The sequence below is a fragment of the Stylophora pistillata genome, chromosome 11 (assembly GCF_964205215.1).
Source record: "Stylophora pistillata chromosome 11, jaStyPist1.2, whole genome shotgun sequence".
NCBI classification, from domain to species: domain Eukaryota; kingdom Metazoa; phylum Cnidaria; class Anthozoa; order Scleractinia; family Pocilloporidae; genus Stylophora; species Stylophora pistillata.
Window position 1 is genome coordinate 7,130,885 of NC_142529.1, and position 18,632 is coordinate 7,149,516.

The 18,632-nt window shown below is 36.4% G+C and overlaps 2 protein-coding genes across 3 annotated transcripts in view; both read left to right on the top strand.

Moving 5' to 3' along the window:
* The window catches only part of LOC111344820 (uncharacterized), a 101,474-nt gene that overhangs the window by 40,873 nt on the left and 41,969 nt on the right, over positions 1–18,632 (top strand). The gene's annotated exons all lie outside the window — the stretch shown is intronic.
* LOC111335307 (receptor-type tyrosine-protein phosphatase F) overlaps positions 1,030–18,632 on the top strand; it is a 32,953-nt gene continuing 15,350 nt past the window's right edge. For both annotated transcript variants that reach the window (XR_015992890.1, XM_088737389.1), the window contains exons 1-7: positions 1,030–1,160; positions 3,791–4,104; positions 4,374–4,518; positions 7,957–8,270; positions 12,790–12,937; positions 16,977–17,279; positions 17,972–18,268. Coding sequence is in view for 1 of the 2 variants with exons in the window: in XM_088737389.1 (XP_088593515.1) it covers positions 1,091–1,160; positions 3,791–4,104; positions 4,374–4,518; positions 7,957–8,270; positions 12,790–12,937; positions 16,977–17,279; positions 17,972–18,268 (1,591 nt within the window). In the remaining variant the exon portion in view is untranslated. The remainder of the gene's footprint in view (positions 1,161–3,790; positions 4,105–4,373; positions 4,519–7,956; positions 8,271–12,789; positions 12,938–16,976; positions 17,280–17,971; positions 18,269–18,632) is intronic.

Below are 18,632 nucleotides of genomic sequence, written 5' to 3' on the forward strand. Positions count from 1 at the left end.
CGAGCTTTTTCTTCGCTTTTTTTGACACATTTCTTCGCTTCGTGATGTTACAGTAATAACACGGGAGATCTTACCAGATTTATGATCGAATATGAGCTTTCTGTGGGTTGTTAATTTAATTCTTTGAAAACTAACCAAGTTTTTAAAAACGAACTGAGATGTCCACAGGCTATTCACTATCTCACCCCTACCCCAATCGCTATTTTTTGGGGCGATGTCCACATACTAAAAAGATCTGATGTCTACGTGTGCAATCCGTATCCTTAAAAAAAATGTTTTTTTTCTTTGATTATTTTTAATTATTTTTCTTAGTTTAATTTTTCTTTATTAATTAAAAAAAATGGGGGAAAAGGTACCCTCGACCCTGGTACCCTCCACATTGTACCCTCGCCCTCGACATGAATCCTTCGACTCTCTACCCTCGACAAAAACGTAGACTCAAATTGGCCATCGCAGAGGTTTTAATCCTACGTAATCTGTGACCTTACTTTATCAAGACACACGGGTGAAAAAAAAAGAAAAAAAGTTCCACGTAGGACATTTGACCATTGATCCATAAGTTTGCCTGTCAAAAATGTTATGAAAAAATTATTATATTATTTATTATTCATCATTTTTAATAGTTTTAGCAGGCAAATGATGATTGACAAGGTTATGTTATAACCAAATGCGTTCGCACTAAGAAACAATTAAAAAACATGGAAATCATTTTGACTTCCTGACCCAACATTCTGAGTTACAACAGTGAGAAAAATCAGCGATTGTTATACAAATTTCTCAGGTCATTTGTTTTCTTTCTACACAGAAATTATGTTATGGTTTATCATTGCTTCCGTTGTTTAATGCCTGTACATCTTCTCTTTGCAATATCGGTATCGAAACCGGGTTAGTCAAATCGTCGTCTTTCGTGATCAGCACACTGATGAAACGTCGAGAATTTACATTGGCTACCAAAATGAGTTCAATTGTATTTTGACAGATGCCCTTTCAAAGGAGATAATAGATGCAAAATGTTATCGAACCGAAGCACCAGTGTCGGCTAGCAATATTTCAGTTTCCCAATGAGTAATGAAGTAACAACAGCGGCGAAATGTTGGAATTTGACTCCGAGCTGTTCTTCCGAGTGGCTCTTTTCGCATTTCTTATTCCAATAGGTTCCGGTGAGTTCTCTTTATCACTTGATATCTTAGCATGCGCGTTAAGTTCTCAACGAATCCACAAATTGTTTTTGGCAGCGATTCCGAAGAGATGGAGTAGCCAAATTTCATTTCTCTTCCTTCAATTAACTAACTGTCGAGTCCGACCGCGAAATCTAAGTTGATTTACACATTTTCTTTGAAGCTGAAACATCTGACAAGTCTTTTGAAATTTACAAAATGAGTTTCGGAGAATCATGTTTGCAATTTTTCAAACAGCATGAGTTACTTCCTGTTAAGGTCGCAGCGCCCCATCGCTTTTTTTTTTTTCAGTTTTTGTATTACCGTAATCTTGTCTACTTTGATTTCACGATAGTTATGAAACGGTAACTTGAAACACTCCTTTGTCGGAAAACTGAACAAGCTCACTTCGTTGTCGATAAAAGTATGACGGTCTCCAAGCTACTCGGGTATAACTCAAAGAAAGGCATCTTCAAAAGCGATAATACAGAATTTCGACAATTTCGATTACTTTCACTTCGAACAGTTTTCGCACCGTATCGAACCTTTCCTTGAATTGACGAGCAGTCTAATTTCTTGAACTTCAGAAGTTTGTACCATTATGCAAATTTGGCACTGATTTCAAAATAAACCCTATCAAGTTTCGATTTTGGCGTATAAGTAAGTTCATCGCTGAAGGCAATGAGCTAAAGGTACAATGAAGGTAAACCATCAGTAAACCAGCACAAGCCAAATCAAAAGGGAAGTGAACTTCAAGAACAAATTAAACTGAAAGTAGACAGAGTGTGTCTTTTGGTATGTCGTGACTTTTAGCATGGTATTGTTTTTTAGCAAATGAGCAGCCAAACACGTTCAAACTGGACAACTGAATGACCAAGCGTTCGACTGAAGAGATATTCATCATTTTACTCAAACATAACACCATCATCAAAAGAAAATACAGTAAAATTAAAAAAAGCATGTACTTAGCTCGCTGAATAAGTAGGTGTAAAAATATTCGATGTGTATTTATGAGACACCGCACTTGTCAATACTATAAATAAACAATCAGAACGTGTTTCTAAACATTTAATTACTCTTAACTCATAAACTTTGTTTCAACGCCGAGAAACTGAAATTAGTAAGCACCTCATATAAAAATCCCGTATCAAGGCATGATTTGAAACTAACTTTGATACCAGACCAAGAGTTTTGGTAATCAGACTTGTTATGATTGTTTCGCGGGGTGAACGTGATACTTTGTCGTAAGTGTCAAACAAATATCAAAAACGATGTCCTTAAAATATAATCAATATTTGCGTTGTAATGTGAAATTTCATAATTGAAAATGGTATGACAGTACACTGGTTTCAGTTTGAGGGTAAAATAATATTTGAGGGCACAATCTCCTATTTGTTAGTCCAACTGATGATGTAATCGATAACTTTATTATGTAAAGCTGCTCTTTAGGGTTCATTAACGATCGGTAAAATAATAATAATAAAAAAAAACAACAACATTGGAACAGTTCCAAAGACCATACGTGAGAAATGATATCGTAAGGTTGCAAACTGTACTCGCTCTTCCCACTTGTACTTTTGTTAGCCTTTGAAAACAAAATTTCCTGCCAAATCATACGAATAACAACTCTTATTGATCACGTGATTTGTAAGCGACATTGTTTTCCCACCAAAACCCATGTTTCGTGTGGTGGTTGCTGAGCATTCCACATTCAACATAGAGTAATCTCATTTTAAAACGAGTTATTCGGTTTGTTTTTCATGATTTAAACGATGGTGATATGCCCAGGTATCCAGGCGAATAACTAAATACTTTTTCGGGCTGAATGCCGCATACTGAAGAAATGGAACCGATGGGAGGAATGTCGTATGATATTGTTGTTGTTGTGTTTGTCAATGCTGAAGGCAAATGTCCTTGACCTCTGGGGACTGTAAAAAGCACAGATTAGAAGATTCAGAACCTATGCGTCTTAAACATACGTATATTAATTGACAGCAACAAGGAAGCTAGGTACCGAATAGATTTTCTTGCGATCAAAAATTTAAAGAAAAGTTTATCCATGGGTGTTCATTCACAGGTAGCCCAAGCTCTCTCAGAGCACCACACAAGGAACACAATTTGCATATCGATTTATAAGGATTTGTATGGGATTTTCTACAAGATAGCCAAAGAGATAGTTAAAAGTGAAAATATTAAATAAAAATGACTTGCCTTATTCCATACGTGTGTTGCTTGCTCCTGGTGTTGTTATTTTACCGATTTCACCTGATTTAATCGGTTTTTTTTAATCCTGGTTTTACTCTTCTTAAAGAGAAGACCAGGAATAAAAAAAAAACCGATTAAATCAAGTGAAATCGGTAAAATAACGACACCAGGAGCAAGCAACACACGTATGGAATAAGGTAAGTCATTTTTATTTAATATTTTCACCTTTACCTATCTCTATGGATATCTTGTAGAAAATCCCATACAAATCCTTATAAATCGATATGCAAATTGTGTTCCTTGTGTGGTTCTCAAACAGAGCTTGGGCCGCCTGTGGTTCATTTAACTTGCATGGGAAATTAGATTTAATCTTTAATGATGTTTTGCGCTTTATCTTTTAATTTTTGTTAATGAATGTATTGTTATAGGGGCTTGTATCGATTTGGATCTTGGTTTGGGAAATAACAGAATTTCAGATGGTAACATAACTGCTTCTTCTGTACAAAGTGCCAGCACACCAGCTAAGAATGGTCGACTGAACCACACATCAGGATCATCATGGTGTGCAGAAACAACTGACACTAACCCATATCTACAGATTGATCTACAGACACTTCATATCATATGTGCTGTGTCTACACAAGGGAATTCTCAAGCAGATCAATGGGTGAAGACTTACAAACTACAATTATCCACAGATGGGACAACCTGGACAGACTACGAGGAAGGTGGACAAGTTAAGGTACAGGGTTTTCTGAGTCATAATAATTTGAGTACAAAAATACAACTTATTTTACATCTATTTTCATATAATGACAATTAAAGAATAATATAATAACAATATACATGAACACTGTGCCTACAAATTAGTATTTTTTGTTCTATTAACTTAAGCTGCCTTTTGTAACAATCTTGTTTTCCCTTAACCCACTGTGGTCACTAATTAATTGTATTGAAACCTACAATAAATGTTATTTTAATGATATATATATATATATTTTAAAATCTTAGTTCTTCATGGGAAACGATGACAAAAACTCAATTGTGAAGCATGTTGTTTATGGAGTGTTAACAAGATATCTGCAATTTCTACCTCAAACTCACTGGGGTAGGGTGTGTATGAGAACAGAGGTGTTTGGAGTGGAGCAAAAGCCAGGTATATGTGCAGACATGAAAATTTTACATAACCAACACAGACTATTATATACATATGTGTATAGATATGGAGCGAAACTATTTAATGAGAAGTATGCATGAACACTTTTAATTCATGAGTTGAGATACATAAAAAAAATTAATGAGTAAGCGCAATGAACAAGTGAGGTTTTTTATATATTGCAGTGAGGGAATAAAAAATTTTTCAGTCATTCTCCTTAGGTGTAATGTTTTAATTTCATATAATATACTGAGTTTTTCCTTACTGACTGGCACATTTCAAAGATTGGAAGTAAATGATTGTGAAAATACATCATTCATCCTATCAGAGACATGAATGATAGTACATGTTCTTCTCAGTGTTAATCTCAGTATGAACAAAATAAATTATATACTGGTATTCTTCGATAATTTTTGAAAGGATTCGCTTGCATAGCAAATTCAATGTTACAAACTCGACTTTCTTTGAGATTTTATATCCTCTACAGCGAATGCAAATATGGCGTCCAGTTTGAGTTGCCATTGTTCTGGACTCACTAGCCTCCTCTTCAAAGGAAACACAAAAGGATTATCACATCTGTGAGAGGCTAGTGAGTCCAGAACAATGGCAACTCAAATTGGAAGCCATATTTGCCTTCCGTGTATACAGTCTGCAAGAATTTTAAAACTTATAATAGCTGAGAAGCTCTAGGCCTTAAAAATTCAATCTTTGTTATACAAGCATGATGGCAGAATTTTTAAATCTGATTGTGCAACCTCACTGTTACAATAACTGCAATGGTATAGAATTTTTAGCTGCATGTGCAGTAATATTAAGGTAGGTAATTTCTTTTCTCATTCTTTTGTTCTGTTTTTGTTTTGATCAAGATGATGGGCACAAATTTTCATAATTCATTTGTTTGTCTCCATGATAACTAATGTTTTTGCTTTCCTTCAGCAAGCCTAGAGGTTCAATTTGCTTAAAAAAAAAAAGAAAAAAAAAACCATAAGTTGTGTCATTTACCTCGACACGGTCAACCATTCAATATTATTGCAACAGCTGAATCATTACGGAATACCTGGAATAGTGAACAAGTGGATTGCTTCTTACCTAGTAGGTCGACAACAAACAACACAAATTGGTGTTAAAAATATATCCAAGGAGGAAGTAATATTATCAGGAGTTCCACAGGGGTTGGTGTTAGGACCCCTACTTTTCCTCATTTATATAAATGATATATCTAATAGCTCTAATCGATTTAAATTTTACTTATTCGCAGATGATACTAATCTCTTATATACTGATAAAAATCTTAAGTTACTCGAAACCATTATAGTTAATGCTGAACTCTGTAACATCTACGATTGGTTAATCACTAACAAGTTATCACTGGATATAAAAAAATCTAACTTTGTTATTTTTTGGCCTAGACAGAAAAAGTTGAATCACCAAATAAATTTGAGAATCTTTGACCATCGTACTAACAGTTATATTTCTCTAGAACGTAAGGAATTTATTGAATACTTAAAAGTGCTTATTGATGAAACTCTTTCATGGGGTCACCATATTGCTGATATTGCATCCAAAATAAGTAAATAAATCGGCATTATCTCTAGATTAAGACACTTTGTACCCCTTAGTACTCTAAACCACATTTACATGTCACTCATCCAACCCTATTTGTTGTATGGTATAGTTGTGTGGGGTCAAGCTGCAAAAATTCATAGAGATAAAATTCTAATCCTTCAAAAACGAGCTCTTCGCTTAATGTACTTTGGTGACTGCAGATCTTATGCAATCCCATTTTTTTTCTTCTCGTTTTCTTCCTTTGGATATGCTTTACTTTAAATCAGTTGCCATCGTGATGCATGACATATCCAATAATTTGTCACCTTCTAACATATCTAACTTATTCACTTATCAAGCTAATATTCATTCCCATAAGACAAGATCATCTTCAAGAGGTGACTATTTTGTTGAAAGTTCAAGATTAGATATAGAAAAAAGCTAGGGCATTTTCAAGAAATGGTGTTAGAATCTGGAATAGCTTGTCTTGTGACTTGCGCCAGCTATCAAAATACAATTTTAAGAGTAAAATTCATGATTTCCTCCAATAGAGACTCGAAAAATATGATGATTATATTGATTTGTCTACTTTAATAGCACAACTAAAAGACCTCAGCTTGTTCTGTCCTCTTGCAGTATCTTAAATGTATTAATGTAGTTGTAATTTGTCAGGAATTTTGAATCTCTTGCTCTGTAAATCTTTTTATTTTAGAATAAATTATACATATTAAACACTGCCCACCTCGACTAGCCTTTGCTAACTGCAAGCAGTGCATGTTTTTTGTAATATTGTAATAATAATAATAATAATAATAAAACTTGTGCAATCTCCCTGTGATTTTTCTTGTTGCATAATCTGACTAGAAAACAGGTGCACATGTACATTGCAATCTCTCTATTTTCATTGCTATCATCACCATCACCATCATCATTTCTATTACTACTTATTAAGTACTACTTGATACAGCTGCCACTGTATGAATTTATTTGCAATAATTTAGCCAAGTTAGTCCAGTTCAGGTTAAAAGCTAGTTTTAATGGGGGCCTGTGTAAGAAATGACAAGGCCAGATTACAACAGCAAGATCGAGCTACATTCTCTACTCTTTGCTTGAGGTGCATGGGTTCCTTAGCATCCCCTGCCATTTAGTACGGGGGATGAAGGAAATGGGACCTCTAGTTTATGGTCTTTTTCCAGGAAGACTGTAGGGTCTAACAATTTACAATTGTCATAACAGGGCAGCATATTATCCTCAGTTATTTTAAGACCCTAAATGTTGGTCCAGTCTGAAGCTTGAACCCTCTACTTCCTGCACAGTAGTCCCACACTACAGCATGAATTAACCAAGTGCTGAAGAGTCCATTACATTTACAGTGTAATTCATCATCTGTTTGAACAACACATCAAAAATGTGGCCCATCTTGAGACTTCATCAATCAGTTAATCAATAGTGAAGAAACACGAAGAGTTGTTGTGTAGTACTAGCTGATGGGAGCCCACAAATAAATATTTTAATGGCTGAGAGTGATATATGTTTCTGAACTGGGAATTTGTTTGAATCCTTTAGCAGCTACAATAAAACCCAGAAGAGATACATACCTGAGTGTATAATTTTGTGTGATGCTAGCAACTGGAAGTTTCCAATGGCACCTTTCCTCCAATTAATTAAAAGACTAAACGATGACATGATGGTAAAAAAGTTTTTTTTTTCCAGCCTTGAATTTGCATTCATTAACAACAGTTCTTTACACACATACCTTACATCACCAGTAAAATCACCTGAGGTGTTTCAATGGTGCAGCACACTTTTGATTGTTACTACATGCATGTATGATAAACTGATTTTCTGGGGAGAAAACCACAGGTTATGGTAATTACAATTGTCTTTTAACAGAATGTCAAAGTCCAGCCATTGGTGTGGCTAGCAGGGATGCAATTCCAGATGGCAGCTTCTCGGCCTTAACACATTATGATTATCGGTATAGACCTTGGTTTGGCCGTCTGAATGGAAATCACCGTGGGTGGGCACCTAAGGATAACTCAAATCTTAAAGACTACCTACAAATTGATCTGCTGTATGACTATGTTATTTGTGCTGTAGCTACTCAAGGGGCCAATGGTATTGACGAGCGGACAACCAAGTACAAGATTTATTCATCTTTGGATGGTGTGACCTTTAACAATTATGAAGAAAACAATGCTGAGAAGGTCAGTTTGATATAACTGATATGACATGCTTAAGTTAGTTTTTTCACATTTACTCACACAAAAGTACAAGTTGTCATATATGGTTTTGACGTATTTTGGTAAAACTATGTGTATGTGGAATTTGAATTGAACCAATTTTATTACCTTTTCAACTTTTGGTAGAAATTAGTGGAAATTGAAATAAGGTTTGTAGATCAGGTTTTTCACACTTTGGAATGGATGTTTTGGTCCAGGTGTGATACAATCCAGAGAATGATACCCCTTCAAAAATTGGCCCAGGCTCACAAATCGTATTTTAGTGACTCCTTTTTCTTGATCAAGTGATTACAATTTATCAACAAATTATCTTTACAATAAAACTATTTTTGGTAGAATCACAGAATTGAAAGAATTTTTGCATTCTGATCTTGAAGAAAGTGAGGTATTTAGCGTGAAATAGCAAGTTGAAAACAAGCCTAAGTGATATTGTTGTGCATCTACATTAACGCCTAGTCACCAGTAGAGGTTAGGTGTCCCAGGAACCTGGGTGCTGCAACTGCAGTTGCACCCAAGGTACTAGAACACAGAACTGGCCTGCCCAACCCCAACCCTGCCACATGCCCTCCATGCCAAGTCCCCAACAAGCACCCTTCACACCACAGCCCAATTACTTAATGGAAGAAAAATAAAGAAACAAGTGAATAAATAACTGAATAAATATATGTAACCAGGTCAAAACCCCAGAACAAAGAAAGGCAAGTGGGGATGGGAGTTATCCTCAAGGATGACAATGCCACAGTATAGTACAATTACACATAACAACTATCATCTCATTGGAATACCACAACTGCAAAAAAGTTATTCAATTTTGCAATTCAAGGAAAATCCCAGGGTTTTTATTGGAAGCCAGGCCCCGGGTACCGGCACCCGTCTACTCGAAACAGAGTACCCGGCTACCTCAAGTACGAAATCAAAAAAAAAAAGTTGTCAAGAAAAAAACTGTCAACCTCAACTAAATATTTACTCTTCCTTGTAAGTTTAAAACCTTTTTCCGTGCTTATTTATCAATTATTTGCCACCAGATCATGAAAATAAAATGTACTTTGAGAAGAAAGGCGCTGCGCGTGAATCGAGTTCTTTAAGTGCCTGATTACCTATTACATAACTCTTCCATATGGCATCCCAGAGTACGTTTAATGCAAATGTATTATACAGAGTTGCCATGGCAAGCAAAAGAAAAACTCAGTGCGTACTGGACTCTTTTTTGTCATTTACGTACAAAAAGTCAAAAGATTTTTTGTATTATTTACACATTCCTTTGAGGGAAGCACACAAGCACTTGTTTGCGTACGAAAGGTTAAGCGCAATGACCCAGAAAATTAAATTAAAGTTTTCTGGTTTTTAATTAGGCGCAGAGGAATGGTTCTCTTTTTTGAAAAGTTACATAATACTTCCCATGCTTTCCATTTCTTAAACTGTTCATTAAACACTGTCTGAAGTACAATTCAAAATGAGAAATAAACAGCAAGAGTAGAATGTCACCGTCAAAGGTGCTTATCACACAGGCAGCCGAAACCCACTACTAGAAAAGCGGACGTGACTCTTACCGTGTTGCGCAACGTTTTATATTTATAAAGGTTTGTATGGGATGTTATCGGTTTGCCTTAAAAGAGAGAAAAAAATGTCTTGTTTTGAAATAAAATGGACTTACCTTATTGCCTTGTTGTTTTCTTTGTTGATTCCTAGCGTCTCAGGCCATTTTGAAGCGTTTTCGGCGAGTTAGCGCTATGTTGGTGTTCACCAAAAACACTAACGAATAGATTTTTCTCGTTGCCATGTTCCCACCAATCACGTAGCTCCATTTTCTGCCTTTAAAAGCGCATACAACCCACAATTCCTCTATTCGCTCCGACAAAGGGCGAATGCTTGAAATGTCAGCTGTTATAACCGTAACGTTGGCCAATTTACCATTTCAACTTTGTTGATACATTCAAATTATTTCGTTACCCCCACCAACGCATCCCTAAACTGTTTCTTTAGAAACTATCAGCCTTCATTGAAAATGTAAGGGTTCCCATGCTTCTTGAAAAATCCTTGAATTTAAAGTGCTACTGAAACGAAATTTTCGTATCTGAAAATTTTGCTCTAACCTGTAGTTTTGAATATGCTGATCATCATGAGATAATTTGTTTTGGCCAAACAGAGGCGAAAGATATCTTTTTTAACCGTTCAAATCAAAAATTTTACACAAAACCATGTCCGGGCTCTGGTACCGAGCGAAATGGATTGATGACGTCACTGGTTGTCTTTACTCCGATAGCGTGGTTTATTTCACTCACGGTTTCTTTGTATTCGTGGGCGAAGGAGATGGCAGATATTGAAGTTTTGTCAAGTGAAGCTTCTTCTGTACGAAGCGAAGTTGTCTCCAGTAGCGAAGAGGAAGGTGGTGCCGTAAAATGGGGTTGACAGGCCTACACGACTCCCCAGCGTGTGTTTAGAGTAGCCTATTCAAAGTTTAGCCCTCGCGAGTATGTATTTGAGCGACCGCCCTCTTTTGTAAGATACAAGCGGCGGATTTTTGTATAGTTCGCTCAGTAATGGTTGTGTTTCTATTAAATGCCAGTTTTTCATGAGAATTTGCTTTATGTGTGGCACGAGTACGCACATCAGGGATTGCGTCTTTTTCGAATCGTTCGCCTTTGTAGATGTACAGCTATTTTTTTGACTGTCTCGATCGTTAAGTTGTCTTGATTGCTTTCAGCTTGCGCCACGCGCGCTGATTCGATCGTACTACAGTTAATTCTTAGTGTTCAGTGTTCCAGCCGTTTTGGCCCGTTTTGTTTTGTTTTCTTTATTTCGGTATTTAAACGACCGATTTCACGTTCATAGAAGCACATGATCGCCTTTACTGTTTCTTGCTCCGCGTTGTTAAGGATTTGCTTTATCTCATTTTTTGAAATCCTCGTCTGCTCTTATTTTGGCCCTCGCCCTATATTGTAGGGATTCTGGGCATGTTCTGCTAGGCATTTGGTACAGAGGGATTTGTTCGTTATCCTCAGACTTGCCGAGTAGATCATCTTCAGTGGCGGTGTCGTATGAGGCTTCCATGTTTTCTTCATTCTCTGAATGGCATTGCTTTGGCCCGGGGCTTTTAGTAGCCTATCTGCCGTTATAATGTCTTTCGAAATTTTCTGTAGATGGTCAGGCAAGACCGCAGTTTCGATCCTAATCTTGGGGATCTCGTCAGTTGCCGATCAACTAAATAGACTGGTAGATATTCGTTCTCGGTATCAGTCGGGAATTTTGCTCCCTATCCAGGCGAACCTCTCGCAGATAACCAAGATGCCGATATGGCCGCCAATGAAGGAGACGAGGATGGCATTTTGCCCGAAATCCTCTTTTTCGGCTTCCCAACATGCAAGCCACACTCCATGCTTTTACCCTTCTTTCACAGAAGTACACAACCAGTGACGTCACATGGCTGTTTTGGCCGCGCCAAGATGGCCGCCAATTTTGATCCCAGCCGGTCAACTTCGAATGGTTAAAAATGTACTTTCCGCTATGCGTTGGCCCAAAAAAGTACACAGCGTTTGCAAATAACGTTCAAACTCTATTATATTGCAAAAATCTCGGATATGAAAATTACGTTTCAGTAGCACTTTAATTTTTTTGCTTTCAAGGACTTGAAAACCCTTGAATTTAGACTCAGATCCTTGAAAATTTCTGAAAAGTCTTTGAAAATAAGTGCAGATGAATCAAAATCAAAGTTTTCTTTTGTTTCCTGTGTTGAAAGTATAAGTTTCTGGCACAAATCACAACAAGAGTTTTCCTTTTAAATCCCATAACCCATTATGATGTTTGACATGTGATTTTTATATATTTTGTACCTTACGAAGATATGAGTGTGTTTCTATATCTGTTACTTTTAACAATAAAGAGCAATGCTTTTTATTTCTATTAGCTCCTATTTGATGCAAAAGTTCTTGAATTTGAGAGCCAAGGTCCTTGAAAACGACCTAAAAAGTCCTTGAAAGTCCTTCAATTGGGTTCCTGAAAAAGAGCAAGAACCCTGAAATGTAGTACGTGTTGTAGAAAGGAGTAAACATGTCAATGCAAACTGTATTTAGAGTAATGGCACTGACTCAAGGTCAGTCCTACGTGAAATATTATATATTTGCATACATGCAAGTGGCATCTGTGACATGAAACTGTGTGTCAAGCACGTCTTGATAAAAACTACCTCTTAACTAAGTGAGCCCAACCCTACCTGACTATCAGTGTTTAGTTTTATTTTGGCAGATGACTTGCTTTTGTGGAAAACATCATTCATTGATATACTTATATCAGTACAAAATTTTGTTCTTTTTGGAGGAAACCTAACCTTAAGCCTTAACCTTAACCATAAGCCTTGTGGTTTCATTTAAGTTTCCTTGTCATATACATTGTTGCCTTTAACTAAGCTTACCTTGCCTCCTTGTAAATTTTTATAGTGTGGCAAATGAATTAATAACTTACTTTTGTGCAACCTTTGTTGTTTTAGGTCTTTAGTGGTAACCCTGTGACAAATCTCATTGTAAAAAATGATCTGAGGAAGTATGCATTGGCAAGGTTCATCCGTTTTTTGCCAACAGCATATCATAGCTTTAAGGCATTGAGAGTGGAAGTTTATGGAGAGCTACTATCTGCAGGTATTTATTCCTTTTCCCCATATTGCACCATTGAAATCCTAAAGGTATTGGGAAAATTGGAAGGGAATGTTAGGACTCATTTTACTTGAAATGTTGTATGAAAAATATGGGTGTTGATCCTAATAGAGTATCTGCCTCAGTGTATCAGTATAGGTTATGAGATTTTATACAACATTTTAAGTATACTGATACACTGAGGCAGGTACTCTATTAGGATCAACACCCATATTTTTCAATTAAAACATATTCATACCATGCCATAGACAATACAGCCAATCAAGGTCCAGGAAATCAGTTGTATATTTGATGGTATTGGGGGCAATCTTCTTATGGTAGTGACTAAAACGAAGATCCCCAAAATGAAGACCCTCTACCAAAACAAAGACCCCCTGCCAAAACGAAGACCCATTACCAAAACGAAGACCCATTACCAAAACGTAGACCCTATACGCATTACCAAAACGAAGACCCATTACCAAAACATAGACCCATTACCAAAATGAAGAGCCTTAATAAATTCGTTATGTTCATGAGACACTACGAAAACGAAGATCCTTACGCAAATATTGAATTCTGAATTTGGCGTGTCTAATTTATTGCGGAATATTTCAGCAGTAGAGCCCTATGGAACTTTAAATGTGACTACTTTAAAGCTAAAACGAGATTTGATCAAAGAGACAGGACATGCACATGAAAGATGCATTGCGTGAAGCTTTAAGCGATGCAGGTAAAGATAACATTACAAAAGACAACTGTCAAGAAGAACGTATGGAATTCATGGGAACCGATCACCTCGCCACCATGGAGTCTCGCCACCACAAAACGACCTCGCCACCAGCCAACTCGCCACCAAGTGAAGTCTTCTCGCCTGCCGAACCTAATTCGGAACGGCTTTGATTCAGACGCTGTACTTTTCATCTGCCGATCCAAATCCATAAATTGTTATAATGTATTTTGCACAAATAATTTGGGTCGGTCTAAATTCAAATTGAGTTTGGCTCATGAAAAGTTCGGCGTCTGAACCGGGCCTAAGGGTGCGAGAAAAACACAATAAACAGAAGCCTTTTTTTTGGAATCGGCCATGCTAACATTAAATATTTTTCAGACTTACATGGAAAGCTTCACTCTTGTTAACTTCCCGGACACGTTTCTATCAAATGGAAGCTCGTGTATTCAAGAATTTCTTTTCGAGATGAGATTTAACTTTTCCAGCAAGAGGGGGCATTGAAGTACCAAACCGTAATGAAAAAGGCAATAATATCATTTTTAGCTCTGTAGGTTTTGCTGGCTGGTTTGTAGAATTTAAAAAATGCGCAATATTCACGCCAAAGCCGGTCCAAAAATATTCTGATTAAAAAGTCACACTTTTGTAACAATAGAAATGCGAGACAAATCAGGCCCATAGCCAGTTTAAGCTCGGTTTTCTTTTTTGGGTCCTCTCTGAACCAGTGAGAAACCAGGGAAAACCTATAAATAACACTTTTTTCAGACATTGTTCTGTTCTTAGCTAAATCTCGTTTAAACATTACATACCTCTAAGTAGGATTCTTTTCGCGCATAGCATAAACACTCCCCCCATCCACAGGAGCAATCATGGAGGATTTACGGTAATTATAAAATTTATAACTTTATTGTAGTAGTATAATGCATGAGACAACTGAGTCCAAGAGATAAACGTGAATACCTTCAACATCTCAGAAATATTACATACCACTAAGAAGGATTCTTTTCGTGCATAGCTTTGACCAAGAAATAAATGATGCATATGTTCGTTCTTGGATTATGTCAACTTCCAGAGGAAGATAGTGCAAATTTTTATGAAAGATTTGCTCCATTTTTTGATCCTTTACCATTTTTCTTGATAAACCCAGGTACGTATTTCCAGTAGAAAAGAAAAATATTAGCAAAAATGTTGTGAGATTATTAACATAGATTAGTGTGTTTTTCTTTATAATTTGTAAACAAAAAGCGAAAAGCAAAATCAACAACTGTTAATGGAGGAACCGGCACTTGCGTTGTATTTTGTTTGTAATAAAAGCAAATTTTCGTCCAAAACTTATGCATGCATATGAACAATGGAAGAGATTATTAAAAATTTTGGCTCAAATGATAACTATCTTAAAACCGTATCCAAGGAAAGACTTTACTTAATATTGTACGTATTAGGACTCTGAGGTTACGTAATCTATTAAGAAACTTATTAAACATTATAAATGGTAATCTATTAAGACTTTGAAGTTAACTTATTAAAAATTGCAAGCATTTTTGATTGACAAGTTACGGCGTAAAAGTTACGACATAAAATTTATTTGACAAGGTTTTGATTGACAAGTTCTAAAGGTGACATTTTACGTCGTAAAAAATACGACGTAAAACTTTTTGATAAATTACGATGTAACGCGTAGTCAAAATTGAATTTTATGTCATAACGCGAAGCTCCTCGTTTGAAGACGTTGAATGTCCACTGAACAATAATCGAATTCTCGCCGTAAAATAGACGTTGGTGTATTTGATGGCGTAACGAGGTGAATACAAGGTATTATGTCGTAAAATTTAGGACGTGATAGCCTTGAACGTAAAAAAGGTGTCAGAAAGTCAAATATGTGCTCAAAGTGTTTTGAGCAGTAATGAACGCCATACACACAGCTTCCGACCGACACCAAAACAAGAGACATGAGGCTGAATTTTCTAAACACATATGGACGCTGAAGGACAATAACAAACCTTTCAAGCTAACGTGGAAAATCATCAAACAATGCAAACCCTACAGCAGCATTACTAAGAAATGTTATGTCTTTTTGAAAAATTCACGATCATAGGTAAAAAGGAACTTTGCAGTCTAAACAACCGAAGTGAGCTAGCAAGTTCATGCCCACATAGAAACAGATACCTTCTTAAAAACTTCATAATAAAGTAACAATCTCCGAAATTATACATACCAGTCACATGACTTATATGGAAAAGTAGCGTTGTTTTTATATCTCCTAGCAACCGTATTTCAGCTTTTATAGCCAGTCATTGTAAGTTAACGGTCAATCGTTGAAATTACCTCATGAGTGTGGTCATTTTCGACCATACAAATCAGAGCTGTGGTAATAAAACGATGAACTACCTCTGAAGTCTTGAACCAGTTTGTTATAATCATGAATATATGAATTCCATATGTTCTTCTTGACAGTTGTCTTTTGTTATGTTATCTTTTTCTACATCGCTTAAGGTGTCACACAACGCATCTTCCAGGTGCATGTCATGCCTCTTCGATTAAATCTCGTTTTAGCTTTAAAGTAGTCACATTTAAAGTTCCATAGGGCTCTACTGTTGAAATATTCCGCAATAAATTACAGACACGCCAATTTCAGAATTCAATATTTCTGTAAGGATCTTCATTTTCGTAGTGTGTCTCGTGACCATAACGAATTTATTAATGGTCTTCGCTTTGGTAATGGGTCTTCGTTTTGGTAAGGGGTCTTCGTTTTAGTAACTACCGTCTTCTTATAGTGTGTTATGATCTTATTCCTGCCAAAATCAAGCAAGTGCATGAAGCTGTTTCTGTTTTATTTCAAGTGTTGTTTGAGCCATGTCAGAATCAAATTTTTTCCTTAATATTAATGTTTAGGTACTGACAAAATACAATTGACCTGTGGAATAGTCCATGGTGGACCACTCCAAAGCATTGTATAACTGGTATATTAGGTGTATTTGAGTACATATATGTTCTGTGTATGTAATCACATTTGTAAGGTATCCCCTAAGGAAATCAGGCTACAACTTAGTTCTTTCTGAAATTTCACTCATTTAATCCATCTCGGAGGCATGTAGTCACTGAGGTTCTTTTGATGTCAGACTTGGAAGACCTTGAAATTCAGACTTGTGACATTTTAGGGAGGACAGGTTACCTCTGTGATAGTACAAAAACAATACTTTGTCATTCTTAACCACTTTCATCTCTGTTGACCAATCCAGTCCCCTTATAGGCACTTGAACAATGTGAAACTGCAAATTTAAAATATGGTACAATAATTTTTATTCAACAATCTAGGTCCATCACAAGCTCCAGGCAACCTCACTGTGACTGTAATCTCATCTACCAGTATAAGAGCATCATGGACATCGCTGCCAGAATATGCCAGACATGGAAATATAACAGGATATAAGTTGTTCTTCAGACACCAAGGCTCAGCAGACAATTCAGTCATGGAGCTTGTTGTTGGAGCAGCAACATTAGCTAAAGATGTCATTGATCTTGATAAGTACACAAAATATGAATTCCAAGTGTTGGCTGTTAATTTTCGCAGTGAGGGGCCAAAAAGTTCTGTAAAGGTTGTGCAGACATTGGAGGATGGTAAGAGGCTAAAACTGATCAGTGTAGGTTGTAAAAGATTTTACTTAAATAAACACTGGACTTATTTGAATGAAACTGGAACATACATGTTCATCTTGCCAAGGTTGCTGTATTGATATTATGCATGATATTGTCAGAGTTATTATAATAATTATTATTATTAAATGGCTTCTGCAGTGTAAATGAACATGTATTATAACATAACCAAAGTAAAGCGCATGCTCTGATTGGTCAATTCAGCATCCACCATTTGCCCATGGGTGTACGCTGCTGATGTGAGTAAATGCAAAGACTAGTTTTCTGCGCACGCTTGTTTTTTCTGGTCACATAAGATTTGTTAAATAAAAGAAAACTCTTTTGCTTCAATGTATCAATGTTATAAAAAAATGTTATCAATGTTATAAAAAAAATGGTAAATGCCACAGTGTACACTATTGAGTTATAGATGCACTTGGGAGGTTTGCTAAGCACTCAAGAAGCTAGAGTCGCTCTCAGCTATCGCCTCATGCAACTCCTACGCTTCTTTCATGCTTTGCAACCTCCTGCGTGCATCCATAACTAAAAAGTGTATGCTGTGGTGTTAACCATGTGTTAAAAAGGTCATCATTTAAATTTTGCATTTTCTCTGCCGAAGGTTAATTTCATGAGTGTAGTTATAGTAACTTTCATCTTCCATTTCTTTACTATTTTAGCACCAGGCATTCCTTCAAACCTTTCACACTCTGAGATAATGCCAACTAAACCATTTGCTGCAAAGATAAAGCTTACTTGGCATAAACCAGCAGAAGAAAATGGAATTATTAGGAGATACACAGTGTTCTATAGTCACGATGAAGATCCCCATAGTATTCACACTGAAACCTTAGGAGAAAATATGTTAAGTTATACAGTGGATGTGTTAGGTGGGGTCACCTATCAGTTTCACATCAGAGCTGTGACTATCAAACCAGGACCAAATGCCACTGTGTCTGTTCAAACTAATAATTATGGTAGGTGTGAGTCAGTGAGTCAGAAAACATTATAACCAATTAGATTTACTTTGACCACAAACTTAAATGTTATTTAATAAGTACATAGAGGGTAAGAGAAGATGGGTACAGGAAGGACTCTCCTTTTTAACTCCAAGTGCTCAAAATGGGTTTTGAGTGTCTTAAGACTTGTCTTGAACAGCTTGAAACTCAACGTAAGCCTCAATCCTAGAAAAACTGAGTATGGAGGATCAAGCTTGAGGGACTGTCAACTTTCTTTTGAGCAATACTGTAGTACTGAGGACTGGTGAATATGTTTGTATTTACCGTTAATGACTACTTATCAAAAAAATAAAAATACAAGGAAGGGGGAGTAAGAAGAGTT